This window comes from Artemia franciscana, chromosome 18 (genome assembly GCF_032884065.1).
Source record: "Artemia franciscana chromosome 18, ASM3288406v1, whole genome shotgun sequence".
Taxonomy (NCBI): Eukaryota; Metazoa; Arthropoda; class Branchiopoda; order Anostraca; family Artemiidae; genus Artemia; species Artemia franciscana.
Window position 1 is genome coordinate 7,150,121 of NC_088880.1, and position 17,027 is coordinate 7,167,147.

At 35.6% G+C, this 17,027-nt stretch overlaps 1 protein-coding gene across 3 annotated transcripts in view; it reads right to left on the minus strand.

The window, feature by feature from the left end:
* The window catches only part of LOC136038553 (1-acyl-sn-glycerol-3-phosphate acyltransferase epsilon-like), a 64,716-nt gene that overhangs the window by 12,985 nt on the left and 34,704 nt on the right, over positions 1-17,027 (minus strand). For all 3 annotated transcript variants that reach the window (XM_065721725.1, XM_065721723.1, XM_065721724.1), the window contains 3 exons: positions 10,787-10,859; positions 7,347-7,549; positions 3,014-3,263 (listed from right to left, as the gene is read on the minus strand). In XM_065721725.1, the coding sequence (XP_065577797.1) occupies positions 3,014-3,263; positions 7,347-7,549; positions 10,787-10,859 (526 nt within the window). The remainder of the gene's footprint in view (positions 1-3,013; positions 3,264-7,346; positions 7,550-10,786; positions 10,860-17,027) is intronic.

The following is a 17,027-nucleotide window of genomic DNA, read 5'->3' on the forward strand; positions in this document are numbered from 1 at the left end:
TACGCGAAACTGAACTCCTGTGAGCGAAACTTAAGCGAGACTTATTGGAGCGAAACTGAACTCCTGCGAGCGAAACTGAAGCAAAACTTACTGGAGCGAAACCGAACTCCTGCGAACAAAACTGAACTCCTGTCAGAATCTAGTTCATGAGTAATACAAAGCGGGGCTGTCGGTAAGAGTGCACAGCAATTTGTTCGTTACTAATAGTCATAGGTGCCCATAAGCTGAATTTGGGAGGGGGGCTTACCTGGTCTAATCAGCACGTCCGATATTGTATATACACCCCGGCACCGCGCCGGCGCATGTATCAAACGCTACCGATGAGAGGGTAGTTCGACCGCCACCGAAATGTCGTAACGCCACAGGCATGTTGCCACCTCCCGAGGCAGCGGCCGGCCTTCCACTAACTTTGAATTAATTTGAGCCACTTATTTATTGTGCCAAACGCAATGTTGGAGCTTTTCTTGTCTCGTGTAGTTAAGGATTTTCTTCGATTTTTTTGCTTAGAAATCAATTGCAGTTTTCAAAATTAAACAAAGAAGTGCGCACACAAATAGTTGTAAGAATTCCTTGTTGCTTTCAGGGTTAGTTTTTATTCACAATCAGTTCTTGTAACACAACCATTGAGCAGACAATTGTCTTTCGAACCGACGCCAGATTAAATTCCTAGCAGGATCTTGAGATTTAAGGACCTCTCTATTTTTAGACACCTTTGTATGGCAAAGAATCAATATTTCTTGAGTCCTTGCCACAGGCAGGTGTTTATAAAACCTGAGGTTCTGATTCCGTGGCACAGCAGTCTTACTTGAAACAGTAGGTTCTGAAAACTCTCGAAGTTCCTAACTATTAATTTCTGAATTTAACATCAAGGACAATTCGTGTGTTTCCTTATTTGTCATAAAACAACTGGAGGTGTAATAACTAGGAGCAGACTCGGAGGAAAGGGACCAATTTCAGACATCGACAGAAATGAACAGAAAGGAAACTACAAATGCAGATCTCCCTAATCACCCTCTCAACAGTTTGATCTATTATACCATCTGGAAAATTAATTTTCCTCTACTCAATCTGTCTAAATTTTCTTAATAAGTATTGCGTCTGTTTGAATACTTCACCCATATACAAGGGTAACTATTTTAAATGCACTTAAATGCGTCTTCTGATTTAAATGCGATTTAATGCGATTTTAATTTTGATTTAAATGCGTCTGTTTGAATACTTCATCCATATACAAGGGTTACTATTTTAAATGCACAGAGAGTTAATAGTAGAGGCTAACTGTAATTGCAAACTTCTAGCTTGGGTCTAATCTTGGAAAATAGGCTACTACCCAATTCTTGAACAAATGATCTTAAATTTGAAGTATCTCAATCATAGAAATATTCAATCGCTGACATGTGTTGTGAAAAAGAGTAATCATATTTCAATAGGGTTGGCTATAAGACTACAGTAAGTCAATCCAAACTATCTGCATCAGGTCCAATATTAAGAACCTGCTATCGTTGTTTAGGGAAAATATATTTTAGTCAAAACATTTGTATACGATCACACACTATTACCCTAAATCCTCTTTCATGTAGCAGATATGATCTAGCTGTCAGTGAGTAATCTTGCTCTACCCTCCTCTTCCTTGAAGAATTTCGTTTTCTTGGTGTCTCTAGGATGTGGTTGTTCTTGTTCAGATGTGATTATCATATTTCACAGTGACTGCAAAATTACAGGGTTTACTGAAAACATTGGGTGAGAGGATGGCAGTGCAGGTAGGGATGGGGCTAGAGTTAGAACCACTGATGAGCTTGGCAATTTGCCACCAGCCTCGTGGGCTAAAAAATTTAGTCGGTCTGTATTTAAGAGCACAGATCTCCATTATCAAAACAATGAGGATTGAAAGGGGACATACCTTCCAAATCCCTTCTGGATGTTCGATGGTATGAAAACTACGGGGCAAGATTTTCCTACCAACCCAGTTGTGATGTAAATGGTGACATTTCTTCTCTATGTTGTCGGTTGCTCGATGAAAAAAAACTACCAATTTTGATAATTAATTATGTTAGGAATATATAGCTGTTAGGGATCTCAACTATTATGTAAGGAATCTGAAATGCCATAACCATTTCGTTTCCACCAGATTTCTACTTCTCTTCAAGAATAGCAAAGAAGAACAGTGTCCAGCCAGTGACTCATGAAGTTTCTAACTCGTGAATAGACCCGAATCTGAAATAAATTAAAGCTGGGATTTGAAAAGGACTGACCAAAACATAAATGTTTGTGGTCAACAATGATTGCACCAGAGGCCCGCTGCTACTGCTATTTTTTGCACCGCCACCGACCTTCCCTTATCGGCACGGTACCGGGGTCTAGTTGTATAACAGAAATTTCAAAACAAAAATATAAAAATATAGGGTAGCGTCATTCAGCTATGGGGACTGGTGCCCCTCCCCCTTCCCCCCGCCCTTATGGGCTCCCATGCTATTGACTAAACCACACAACGTGGCAAGTCACGTGAGGAGCCATTTAATACCTCTTAATTCTATCGTCATTGCGTTTATCTGGTGTACCTACCCTTTTCTTTCATTTTCTTTACCTTGCTTTTATTACGTTTTTCCTATGAAATTCAGCACTTGGGGTCCAAAACTGTCTTCATTCCAGGCACGTGCGAGGAAATTTTTCAGGGGGGGGGGGGATATAAAAAAATGGTTTGGTAACTTCAAAAAGAAATACCCCAAAATTCAGGAAAGTTTTGGATTTCAGGAGAACACAGGCTACGAGGCCACCCAACCCCCTGGTACGTCCGTGCTCTTTTAGGCTTCAAATGAAAACCTTGGTTTTAACTTCTCCTTCTTCTTCTTACCAATCACGTTTTGTTTTTAATTTGAGTACACTGTGGCACAAGTTTCAGACATCCAATTGTACTTCTTTTCTTCACAGATAATAAGATTTAATCTGGGGAACGCTTTTTCGACACTATATACAATTCAAATACTAATCAATAGACTTTATAAAATTTACTCACCAATGAGTTGGGGGGCAGTTTTTCTTCCTTCATCAGTCATAGAATTGTCATAGACGTAGGTGACATTATAAACAGCATCTAATTTCTCTTTAAGACGATCGAATATCATGTAAGCACCCCGGTATCTGGGGGTCAAGTGATTCCCAAGAACAGGCAATTTCTTTTCTTCAGCTATTTTTCTGGATTTTTCAATGGTTGGAATGTCTACAGGATCAAAGAGTGTACCCTCCGGAAATATAACTACCCACGACTGAAAGGAGAAAACAAAAAGTAAGACAATAATATAAAAAGGTGAAATAGAATTATAAAACGAATTATAGAACAAATGAAAAAAATGAAAATTTTACAACATTACATATTTATAAGACATATATCACGTATCATATAAAAATATAATATACCACAAAGTATCTTATCCCCCTGGATTAGTAAATTAACTTCATAATAACATTTGAATCTAACTGTTAGGTATTATTTTCTGTCTCCGTTCATTTTCTTAAATTTTGTATCACATTTGTCCCAGGTGTTTTTTTCCCAGCGATATATTCATTTAATTCAAGCAATGTTATTCCATCAGTGGTCAACACTTACAATATCATATCGATTACTATTTCTGGTAAGTTTTATTATACATAAAAAAAATAAAAGAGATAATTGGTTTGCGCTCAAATAATTTTATAACTAAATATTTTGTGTTTTGTCCGCAACCTTTAGGCTCTACTACTCTCTCGTCCTCAGATCTCCGATTATATAAATGTTATTTTGTTGTTTATTATAAATTATGTTATTATTTAAATGTTTATTCAAATGTTAGTGTATTCACGTTTATTACATTTATGTGCCTTAGTTCTATACGATGAAAATTAAATTAGTGTTTCAAAAGTAAATTAATGCCAAATATTTGAGCTTTTAACTTCCCCTTCGGCCACTTTAAATGTTCACGTTTAACTATGTCATGTAAAAAATAAAGATTTAAAGGAAATGGGAACTTACTGGGAAGGTGTAAAGAGGGAGGACCTGAATAGATTAGGTTGGAGGAGGAGCGTGCGTAGCTGTGTTGGCCTCAGGCGGCTTGGTGCTGCAGTGAGTTATTAGTAGTAGTAGTATTTTAACAAGATATACTTTCATAGACATGGCCTAAGCATGGCATTTTTATGTCCATACTTTACACTTAAGTCAAATACAACAAAACCTTTTATGCTACAAATACTACTTGACCAGGTAAATTTTGCATTAATCCACAGTCAAAATAGTTATATTATTTTATATGCATGTATAAAAGTCTTGTAACTACGATTACGGATACTGAAAGTCACCGTATTGACAGTTTCAAGTGTGGCTCTGAATAGCGGGTGCTTTGAAATGTTGATCAAGATATTTTCTAGAGTAATTGCCAAACGTTAGTCTTAGATGGAGAATAGAATAGATTAAGATATAGATGTGAGCAGATTAGGAAGGAGGAGGAGTGTACGTAGCTATGTTGGCCTCAGACGACTTAGTGCTGCGGTGAGTTGTTAGTAGTAATAATGGTATAGTCTTAGATACTCATTTGACTTACTGTACGTCAGAAAATAAGCTGTAAAAAATATGATTCAATCCTAACTTCTAAGGGTATAAAAAAAAACGATATTAATTATCATATTCATGGCTCGGTCGATTTCCGAACCGTTTTTAGAAATGTTTCTATCTTTGATTTTTATCGATGGTTTAATATATTTTTAATCGAAAAAAGCCTCCCTTTGTTGTTATTTTTTATTGACTTTAAATGTCCCTCAATTTTTTCAGCCAACTTTTGCTATTTTTCTTCTTTTCTTATAGTACTAGAAATGCAAGTTTGGCAACAGCTACTACCGAACGTCATTTTACGAATAAACTTTATCTCTCACTGCATAATTTCTGCAACCTCCGTAAAAAAAGCTCCAAATGTGTTTTGAAATACTACTTTACATATCTACCATATTAAGTAATTGTATTGCAGTGATTCCTATTGTATTACAGTTAGTACTACACTATTAAGTATAAGCCTAAGAAACTCTATCCCGTATCTCCAGGGGTGTCTTCACCCCCAGTCCAAATTCCCTTCTCTCAGGAGTCAACTGCAAAGAATTATCATCAGGGCTTTAAAACTTGTGTTTTGATGAACAGTGTACAGTATAAAAGTTTTTGCCTGAGACTTTATCAATAAATAAATAAGAATAAATCCATTATTTAGGCAGCAACTGATACTTACCATCCTTCATAACATCGTACTCGATAATAGTAGTATAATTTGTTGGCCACCTATGACATTCCAAACGAAAAAGATTTCCGTAAAGGCTAATGCGACATCCGTAAAAGTTTCCTAAATCTATTTTTTGGCAACAACTGATACTTACCATCCTTCAAGACATCGCACTCGATAGTATAGTCGATAGTCGACTCGATATTCGATAGTAGTATAATTTGTTGGCCACCTACGACATGCTAAACGAAACAGATTTCCGTAAAGGCTAATCCAACATCTGTAAAAGTTTCCTAAATCTATTTTTTGGCAACAACTGATACTTGCCATCCTTCAAGACATCGTACTCGATAGTATAGTCGATAGTCGACTCGATACTCGATAGTGGTATAATTTGTTGTCCACCTACGACATGCCAAACGGAACAGATTTTTATAAAGGCTAGAATTTATATTTGTCAAATAGGCAACGTCAATCAGTAAAACATTACCAGTAATAGAAATAAGCTCTATTGAACGAAGGGTAGGGTAGCTTTTGCCAATCTGCAAGGGCGTATACAGGATTTTTGCTGGGGGAAGGACAAAACTCATGAAAGCTTTGTTTATATGAATTTTTCTACTTTTTATAAGTCGGAAAAATATTTCAGAGGGGGGGGGGGGGGTCAAACCCGGTAATCCTTCGTAAATTACCTTCGCCTCCTGGAACGTTTATTCCAAATATGATAATTCCGGCGAGAAAGGGGGTTTATGCGTGAGGGTTGTATTAGTTCCGGTGAGAAAGGGTATTCATCAGGGCTCGACTTCTTCTCCTCACCCCTTTACAAAAATATTGTCGCATATACTCAAATGAATGTTGCGACAAGTTTTATCCTCCGTGTTCTGGATTTATCATTATTAAATTATGCGGACGACATTCTAAAACTGAATAAACTATAAAATTTTAAGTGAGCAATATACTTATATTCGATAAAAAATTGTCATTCTTATTTGTCATATAGCCATCCTCCAAAAACCGAGAGGAATTCTCATACAGTTGGCAATCTTAATCTTATATCTTGACTCTTTATTTTGTATGGACTACGTACTCTTTAGAAACGAATAAGCCATTACTTGGCAATACTGCCTCTGACATTAAAAAGAGTCTTAGTTGATTATATTTTCTTTCCAGCGAGGTGGAAATTTAGAAATGTAAGCTGTTTCTTGTGATATATGAAAGACAACAGCGCCTGATGTCAATCATCTTTACTAATTCTTTTGTTTTAGATGAGTTCTTCGAAATTAAGGTGGTAAAGTTCTCCAAAAGGCAGTATGTGACCCTACTTGAAATATGGAAATTATTTACAATGCAAGATGTACAACAATTAAACACCTGAACTACAGAACTCGCCTGACGTAATTTAATAGACAATAAGGGACTAATTCGTGAATTTAATTCAAAGCAGACGTAGGAGAACATTATTTTCGTTTTTTTTCTCTTAAACAGTAAAAGCTTTAAAAGAGCCATGTTGAAACTTAAATAATAGGTTGTTAAGGCCTTTGGACCCAGCAAAACCAGTATGATACCAAAAATCATTCTGGCAGCAATAAGTAAAACCTCTTTATATGTTGGAAACCAAAAGAGCAAAATCTAAAAAGCATAAACTACTGAGGGTTGGTGTCAATAATCACAAATATATTAGTTTTTCAAAAAAAAAACTTACCAAACTTGCTCGGGAGAAAGGGTTCATTAGGTTAATGTCATTCTCAAACTTTCCACATTTTTCGTATTTGAGTCCAACCCAGGTCCAAGGAAATATGATTGTCTGTGGCCGGTTAGCGCCTAAAATCTCCCAAAATTTAGTTTAGGCCTAATATCACTAAAAGTTCTTGAGCACTTTGAACCAATTTTAGAGGAAAATTTTCCAGCCTATGAGCCGGTACTCAGAGCGGGGGCGTCAGCATGAGGGGGCTTGGAGCCCAAGTCTCCCGTTCCCCAAAATCCTACATTTTCTTACGTTTCTGGGCACCCTTTATTCAAATTATCTACAAAAAAATTTATTGGTCTCCTCCTCAACTTTGCCCCCCTCCCCCGTCACAAAAAATTCTTGCATACCTGCCTGATAATTATGCTTACCCTTATTTTAGGATGTTTCAAATAATCCAAAGCTTCTAACATCTTCTGAGGTCTGAACGCATCTCTATTGACGTAGACACAAGCATGTTGATAAAAATAAAATCCATACATTGGAATGGTTTGTAAGCCGTCTTTCATCACGTAACGGATTTGTCCAATTGATTTGTTCCTCACAGCAACTGAGTTGCACGCAATCCAATCAGCTAAAGTAAGAGTTGAATAAAAGTTTACAATGACGCCAATTGGTTACAATGACGTTTACAATGACGTTATCTATTCAGCTAAAGTAAGAATTGAATAAAAGTTTACAATGACGCTAATGACTGAAGATTACAATGACGCTAATAAAAGTTTACAATGACGCTAATGACGTATTGCACGCTAATGACTGACGTGTTGCACGCTGAGTTGCACGCTACTGCCTTGCAATGATACGAGTTCAGAGTCTATTTTGGTTCTATGTATTAAAGAAGCCGTATAGGGTTTTTGGGGCCCACTACGCCTCCTTCTGAATTCCCCCATTTCTATGAAAATATATTTTTTCACATTTGAAATAATTCACCTTTTCTAATACTTTGATGTATTTGCCCCCCCCTGATAAATTACAACGTCAACCTCTTCCCCAAAACAATTTTGGAAAACATATTTAAAAATGTGCCTTTCAACATATATTTACAAAATGAAAAAATGTTTCACACTTAAGAACTTCTGTTGCTATTAAACTCTTTTTTTGTATACAGAAGTTCGTTGCTTTCTTTATGAATTTTTTTCTTTCTGTTTTTCCCCCTTCTCATTTAAAAATGTATCACCCCTTTTAATGAATTTTTCTATGCCACGCGATATATTTATTAGCAGCTTACAATTATAAGCCAATTTGTTTCTTTTTCCCATTTTTTCTCTTTTGTCTCTTCTTTTAATCCCAAAAAGGGTAGCCAACTCTAGTGATTTATCACTAATTTTTGTTGATTTATGCCTACCTAGAGACATGTTTTCTCTACCCAGATACATTTGTTTTATTGTTTAAAATAGTCATTTTTTCTGTTTTTCTGATTTTAATCAGGGTAGTCATCCCTAGTAATAATCAATAGTTCTAATCAATTCTCCTCTAACTTGGAACATGTATTATACAGCAAAGAGTATGGGTAACTTATAAGAATGAAAAGTGGCGCTAGTGTCAACAAAAAGACTATCAACACCATCTATCTTTTAGCCACACCTTGCATTTTTGCCAGGTAGCAGAAGTGTCTAACCTAGGGTAGTAATATGGTAGCAATAATTGTCCAATCTCAGTTTCAGAAAAAAAAAGATTATAAAGTTTGAAAAAATACTAAGTATTGCCAAAAGGTTAGATGGCTTTGATAGTTTTTATTTGTCAACACTAGCGTCAGTTTCCACTCTTATACGTTACCCATACCCTTTATTCAACAGCTTATTACAGTCAGTTTTTTTCTTCTTTCTGTTTGTTCCATTAACGTTCCATCTTCTAATTTCACTTCTATCTCAATATCTATAACATTTAAACTCAAATTATTTACTAATCTCAACCAGGGTAGCCCCCTCCAATAATGTGCCGCTAGTTTTAGTAAATTTCCCTCTACTTAAGGATACACTTATTTTGTCAAGGGGTATATCATTTAAACCTTTTAACAGTCATTGTTTTTCTCTTTCGTTTTTTTTTTTCCAATTCTTTCCTTCTTTTAATCTTGATCATAATAGCAGCCCATAACGATCTGTTAGTGTTATTATTGATTTTCTTATACCTATGGATATCCCTTTTGCAGCTCAACAGTCCTTTAGGTATGAGTTTTGTCTTTCCAGTCGAAAGGTTTTTGTTGTTGTTTTTTTTCTTCTTTTTTTTTGGCGTTTTGCTGCCTTAATCTTGAATATATATTTAGGATTACAATATCTAAAACAAATCTTAAATTTTTTCTTTTATGTAAAACATTAAAGATATTCTTTTTACTTTCTATATATTATTTCTATATGGTATTTTTCTTTTCTTTTTTTCACACTTTAACTATATATATAGGATTACAATTTCTTACTTTTATGTAAAATATTAAAAATCATTTCTTTTATATGCATTTATTTATGCTGAGACAAAGAAAACTTGTTGACAAGCAAAATATATGTCATCTACAGTTCTTAAAACTTTTCCCCCCTCTTTTTTACGTGAGCTGATTTAACTTCTTTTCTTCTTTTGTTGACAGTATAATCCTACAGGGTTACATAAAATTAGTCCATTAAAACGTACTCTTAAGGCCTCTTACCCCCACCCCTCACCTTAACAATGACCTACCGCCCCTCTTTCATAATAGCTGATACGCATTTATACATCACTGTATTATAAAGCAAATCAGTTTAATTAACAAAAGCATTAAAAAAAAGGTCAGAAACATTTTGTATAATAAGACCTGGACCTAAGAAGGTATCACCCTGGACAACGCTTGTGGACGTTACCCACTTTTTTCGAACGGAAAAATCTAGTCAGACAATTCCTTCCCCGCTGAAAATTTACCCCGGACAATTCCCCATGACATTCCCTACATACGTAGAATTGTGCATCCAAAGAGAAAGAAATAAAAATAAAAAAAACTGTATATGAATTCAGGGGAATTCTTCCCACTGAAAATTCTCCCCACGGAAATCCCTCCCTCCGCCAAAAATTCCCCCTAAAAAAATATCTGTATGTTAACCAATAACAAATACTATATGTAAACAATGGACAAACCGCAAAACTTGAAGCCCTTTTTCTAGGGGCTACTGGGGTCATGCCACCCTCTAACATGTTTGGTCACTTAAAAGGGCAGTAAACTTTTAATTTTCGTTTGAATGAGCCCCCTCCCGATCTTCTAGGACCTTCATTCGATACGGTCGTCCCTGGGGAAACAAAAACAACAAACAACACACATTCATGATCTTTCTTTAAAAAAAAATACAAAATTCCTAATTTTCTTAGATGAGAGCTTGAAACCTCTACAGCAGGGTTTTTTGACAGTTCTGTAGCTATAGAGGAGGACATATGCCCCAAATGGTGAATTTAAATACCAAAAAATCTAAACTCTCATTGAGCCTTCAAAATACAGAATTAGCTCCAAAGAAGGGGATGGAGATAAAACATCGGCCCCTTGATTAAACAAGCAAAATATCCGTCATCTACTTGTATCCCTAACCGTAACTGTGTATGAAATTTTGGTTGCAATTTTTAAAACAAAATTTAGCTTTTTTATGTAAAAAATCAAAAAATATTCCGTACTTGTATTTTTGATTTGCTGACATGAAGACACTTTGTTGATTATGCAAGAAGGATATCCAGATTTCCTTCATTTCCTTGTCATCCCTAGGCTTAACTACATATCTAGGATCATAATTTTTGAAACTCTTCAATTTTTGAAAAGTTCAACTTTTTCTGAAGTTTAAAACAGATTAAAAGCACAAACCTGTTGATTGGTGGTTTGATAGGTAGAGGGCATTCTCTTGCTTTAGACCATCAAAATCACCACTGAAATAAACCTGTAACAAAAGACGGCTTTTAATTATGAATAAAGGATAAAGATCCGCCATAGCAGCGTTGCCAACGTAGTATAAATGTACCATTTTTGGTACAATTTACAGGTCCTGGTACAAGGCAGTACATTCAAACGTTTTTGGTACAATACAGATTTTCCTGTACCTCTTAGTTTTACTTGCTCCTTCCTTACTCAGATATCTTTTCAAGCTTTATTTTATAGAAAATTTTCTGCTTGTTATGGTAAATGTTTAACCTGTCGTTAAGATGGTACAAGTTAACCTCTTGTGGTACAAGAGGTCAGTAAACGGGTCAGTAAACGGGTACAGTTTATTTCACAGTTTTGGCAACGCTGGTCTAGAGCAATTTCTGGTGCATACGGCACTGAACCGACGTCTCAGTTGTTGGATCTTTTTAGAGGGACAAGTAACAGGTCTGTCGCCTTTTGTTATCGAAAATATAAAAAGCTTATAAAAATATGGTAAATTCATTTAAAAGTACTTAAAAATATAATTTTACACATTGGTATATAAAAACAAATTTCATATAAAATAAACAAAAACTAAAAAATAAACATAAAACATAAACAAAAAATATAGAAACAAACTTAGAAACTCTGAGGACTGCAAATCAGACAGTAAAAAAAAAAAAAAATCAAATTTAAAATACAAAGTAATAGATTTAAACAGTTTTAAGACTTTTAAAATTCTAACCATCTATCCAAGTGCAGGCAGACCTAGTAGTCCTAACAGCTTCTCATAAAACATGACAATGAAGGGCTAAATCAGCATCATGTTACCAGATCCTTGTTCATCTTCGAAGTCTTTGCTCAAATTTTAAGCACATTCCAGCCAGAACACAGAACACAAATTAGAATACATTTCATATTTCAAATAGTTCAGGTCAGAAACCCTAAGAAAGTGCCTTGAGCCCCCTGTCTTGAAGAACGCGGAGTTGTTTTTTCTTACAATTTTTGGTTGAAACCTCCATCAAAGACTGTCGACTCCTGAAATAGATCATGGTTGCAACACTAGTTGCGGCACTAGTTTAGTAAAGAGCAAACTACAGCCAATTAATAACGAAAGTTAAAAACGCGTTTGAAAAAAACTCTGAGAGAGATAAAGGTGACTTAGGAATGATAACTATTATATAGATTTATAATAATAGTGAAATTTTACCGTTAATATTAATTACTGGAAATTTTGGAAAAGAGCTTGAAGCTCCTTCAAACGGAGGGAGATCGGAATCATAACGCAGCATTGGAATTACCAATGTCGAAAAAACGGCGCTGGAGGTTTTGAGCCATAATCATGAAAACGAAGAAAGTCGTCTTTTTTGCAATTTTTGGTTAGAACTGATGTTTCCTTTTTTCTACCAGGCTACCGCATAGAGAGGCGTTTAATGGCTCATTTGAAAGCTAGTACTCATGTCTAAATGCTTTTTGTAAGATTAGTGTTGATCAAACTAAAACAAATACAATCGTTGAAAAAAAAATTACCTAAGAAACTGACACAGTTTGGTAAGTGGGCCAAAGGCAGGTATGGCCTGCAATGTTGACAGTAGTAGTATGGTTGTTTCTTCTCAAATTAGAACCCTTCCAATAGAAACCCAAGTTAGAAACCCTTCCAATAGCCACTAATATGGGCAGATAGACCTCTTTTCCAGCTTAAGTAAGATCTATGAGCTCACTTACAGCAAAATCCATTATGAAACAGTTCGTGGTAACGAACTTTAGTAAGGGGCGACCGGCTCAATAATAACCGAAACGAAAATGGAATTTTGATACCAATAGTTACATTAAAAGAATCGCATTTTTACGCTGATTCTAAATATATAAGTTTGCTCACGTTTAATTTTACACATCAAAAGTTACGAGCCTGAGAAAATTTGCCTTATTTTAGACAATAGGGGGAAACACCCCCTAAAAATCAAGGAGTCTTAACGAAAATAAAACCACCAGATTCAACGTATCAGAAAACCCTAATGTAGAAGCTCCTATCTACAAAAATGTGGAATTTTGTATTCTTTCCCAGAGGACAGACCATGAATGCGTGTTTATTTGTTTTTATTTCTTTTTCTTTTCCCCTGGGGTGATCGTATCGACCCAGTGGTCCTAAAATGTCGCGAAAGGGCTCATTCTAACGGATATTAAAAGTTCTAGTGGCCTTTTCAATTGACCAAAAAAATTGGAGGGCATCTAGGCCCCCTCCCACGCTCATTTTTTCCCAAAGCCACTGGATCAAAATTTTGAGATAGCCATTTTGTTCAGCATTGTCGAAAAACTTAATAATTATGTCTTTTGGGACGACTTAATCCCCCATAATCCCCGGAGGAGGGGCTGCAAGTTACAAGCTTTGACCATTGTTTACATATAGTAATGGTTATTGGGACATGTACAGACGTTTTCAGGAGGATTTTTTCACGTTAAAGATGGGTCGGGGGGGGGGGGAGGGGGTTACGTGGGAGGACCTTCCTATGGATGGATTTATCATGAGGGAAGAAAATTCCCATGATCCCATGAAGGGGCCGCAGCATTTTCTAGCATTATTTAAAAAACAATGAGAAAATAAATAGAAAAGTTTTTTTCAGGTGGAAATAAGGAGCAGCATTAGAACCTAAAACAAACAGAAATTACTACGTATATAAGGGGGTTCGTCTCCTCCTGAATACCTCACTCTTTACGCTAAAGTATTTTTAGTAATTTCAACTATCTATTCTACGGCCTTTGTGATTCAGGGGTCACTCTTAAGGAATTGGGACCAAATTGAAGCTTTAGTGTGAAGAGCGAGGTATTGACGAGGGGGAGAACTACCTCATATATACGTAATAAAAATATACAAATATAGAATTTCGATACGTAAGTTAATTCGAAGTCAAGTATATTTATTACTAGTAAAAACATTCGTAAAAAAATAAAAAGTTCTAGTTGCCTTTTTAAGTAACCAAGAATTGGAGGGCAACTAGGCCTCCTCCGCCACCTTTTTTGTTTAATCAAAATCGTCCGATAACAATAATGAGAAAACCATTCAGCCAAAAAAAAAACTAATATACAAATTTTGTTTTAATTATTCATGTGCAGTGAGCCAAAATCAAAACATGCATTAATAAAAAAAAACGTTCAGAATGAAATAAAAAACAAGTTTTTTAACTGCAAGTAAGGAGCAACATTAAAGCTTAAAACGAACAGAAATTATTCCATATATGAAAGGGGTTGTCCCCTCCTCAACGCCTCGCTCTTTACGTTAAATTTTTTTTATTGTTTTAAAAAGTAGAGTTGTGAGAAAGAGTCAAACTGTCTCTCTTTTTTCTCCAGGCCTAGCCGGTTACAAGAATATCATAAAGATATGCTTAATGGCTCATTCAAAAGCTATTTCTCACATCTACATGCTTTTATAAAGTCCACCATCTGCAAGTGCCATATGGCACTAAAATAGCACTCTTTGTGTCACTTCTCAAGGAGTGGCAATAGCAGGCTACCAGAACATCATAGACAGATTTTTTATAGCTCATAGAAAAGATATTGCTCATATCTACGTTCTTCCTATTCCACCATCTGCAAGTTCCACATGGCGCTAAAACGGCACTTTTGGTGCGATGTCTCAAGTGGAAAAGCTGGGGCTCTTGGGCTAGCAGAACTTATAAAGGAATGGCTCTTTCGAAAGCTATTGCTCATATCTACGTGCTTTTTTTTTTATTAATTATACCATTCATAAGCGCGATACAGCTATGAAAACAACACGTTTAGTGCCGCTTCTTGAGTGAAAAAGCTTTGAAGTACAAAACAGGTACTATTGTAATAGTTATGGTCCAGAACCCTTAACAGGAGGTTTACAAGAACCCCTCTCAGCCCCCTCAGTAAGTTTCATAAATGGCTGCTCATCAGTAAGCTACTGAAACATTAGCAGGCTACCACACAATCGTAGATAGATGTTTAATGGCTCAATTAAAAGCTGTTGCACTAGGTTTTCTGGGGAGAATTTGCAATGAAATCTTTATAATGGTTGAACCATTAGCTACACCCTAGTAAAGAGCGGACCACAGCCAATAGTAACTAAAAGTTAAAAAACGTTAAAACGGTCCTTTTTTTTCTTCTTTTTTCAGTCCTATCGGGTTACTAGAACACCATAGAGAGATGCTTAAGAGCTCATTCAAAAGCTATTTCTCATATGTACGTGGTTTATATCAATTTCGCCCGTGCCATATGGCACGAAAAAAGACACTCGCCGTTTCTCAAGGGGTGGGGCTAGTGGGCTACCCGAACATCTTAGATAGATTTTTGATATCTCATATAAAAAATTAAGCTTGTATCTACGTTCTTCCTATAAATACCATCATCTGCAAACGGCACTAAAAACGGCACTTTTGGTGCCATGTCTAAAGTGGAAAAGCTGGGGCTAATGGGCTACCGGAATTTTTCAGAGTGATGTTTAACGGCTCACTTGAAAATTTTTGCTCATATATACGTGGTTTTTATCAATTCTACCATTCGTGAGTGAGATATAGCACTGAGAACAACACTTTTGGTGCCACTTCTCAAGTGGAAAATCTTGGAAGAATAAAACGGTATCATTGCAATAATTATGGTCCAAAACCCTTAACTGGAGGTTTGCAAGAACACCTCCCGCATGTTCCTCCTCAAGGCCCCCTTAATAAGTTACGCAATTAAAGTCCTACAAACACCAATATATTAAATTACATTATTAGAGGCGTGGTTCTGTTAGTACAGCGCTTAACTTCAAATCAGATTATCATGCGTTTGATTCCAGCATGGATTTAATTTCAACCATGGTTTGCTAATATAACAAATATATAAACATATATTTGCTAATATTTCAATAAATAGAGACACAGGGAATTTAAATTTTGACCCAATTTATGATATTCTTTTAAAAAATGAATCAATAGTCGATGGGGGAGTTAAAATTGTACACAATCACCAGGGGACAAGATTACCCACTACACCAAAAAGAGTCGCTTCAATGTTAGCTTACAAGAGGATTATTTCGCAACAGAATAATTAACTAAGTTTCAATTTTCATAATTTTTCCTCAGTTGCTCTTTGATTCTCATTGAAGTAACTCAAATAGCTGCTTTTCCCTACGTGGATAAGTAGCGACAATTGTATTTATTATTATTGGTGGTGGTTTTTATTTGGTTTTTAGATTAGTTTCCTTTTAATTTTCTATCTTGTGCTGAAGACGCCTTGTTTGGATACAGGCGAAATATCCGCGTTGTTTTAGTCTTTCAATTCTACTGGCCGTCGTCTCGTTTGAAGTTTTCTTTTTGTAGAGTTTTATCTCTCTTTGTTGTTTATTGTCATGTCTGGCCAGTTCGGCTTAAGAACTTTCATTCGTCAAGCTTACGGGCAGCAATTAGCCGCTTCTGTCAACTATTATTTTTCTTTGGTTAAAAAACATGCAAATTTGTTAAATCAGCAAATTTTCTTAAAAAATTGCAAGAAGGAATCAGTGATTCCTAAATCATTTAGAATCAATACCCATTTTGGTACTGAAAATGGATCAAAATTAAAAAACAAATTAAGCCTCATGGCGTTAAATCACATGACTTCCGAGCAAAAACAAAGACGTTTTAAGTTGTCCAAAGACTTAAATTTTGTCGAAAATTTTTTGAGGAATAACCTTCCATTTAACATTTTTCTGAGGATTAAGGAAATGGCCGTTAGATCTTTCCACCATGATTTCCATTTGTCAAAGGTTCGTTTGGTCGACAAGTTCAAAAGACTTTTGTTTGAAAAGTTCCAGGATTCGGATACTTTTTATCCTCGTTTTTGTCTGGGTCCTGCCACTAAGAATTTGTCGTCTAAAACTCTTAGTAGTCAACAAGAGGCAGTTTTGTCGAAGGGTTTTAGATTCTGTATTCCAACCCCAATTTCTTATTCAGAAATAATTTCTAAAGTAGAGTCAGGAATTATGGCTTCTATTGATAAAGTCGAAGCTCCTCAAGAACTTAGAACTGAAATCGTAAGGAAACTTAAGACTTTTAACATGAAAAAAATTGTAAATGATATAACAAAAGATGACATTAAAATATTTTCTGATTTGAAAAAGGATAATACCCTTACTATTACTAGGGCAGATAAAGGCAACACTATTGTAATTATGGATACTGATGATTATGATCGTAAAATGAATACAATCATTTCGGATACCACT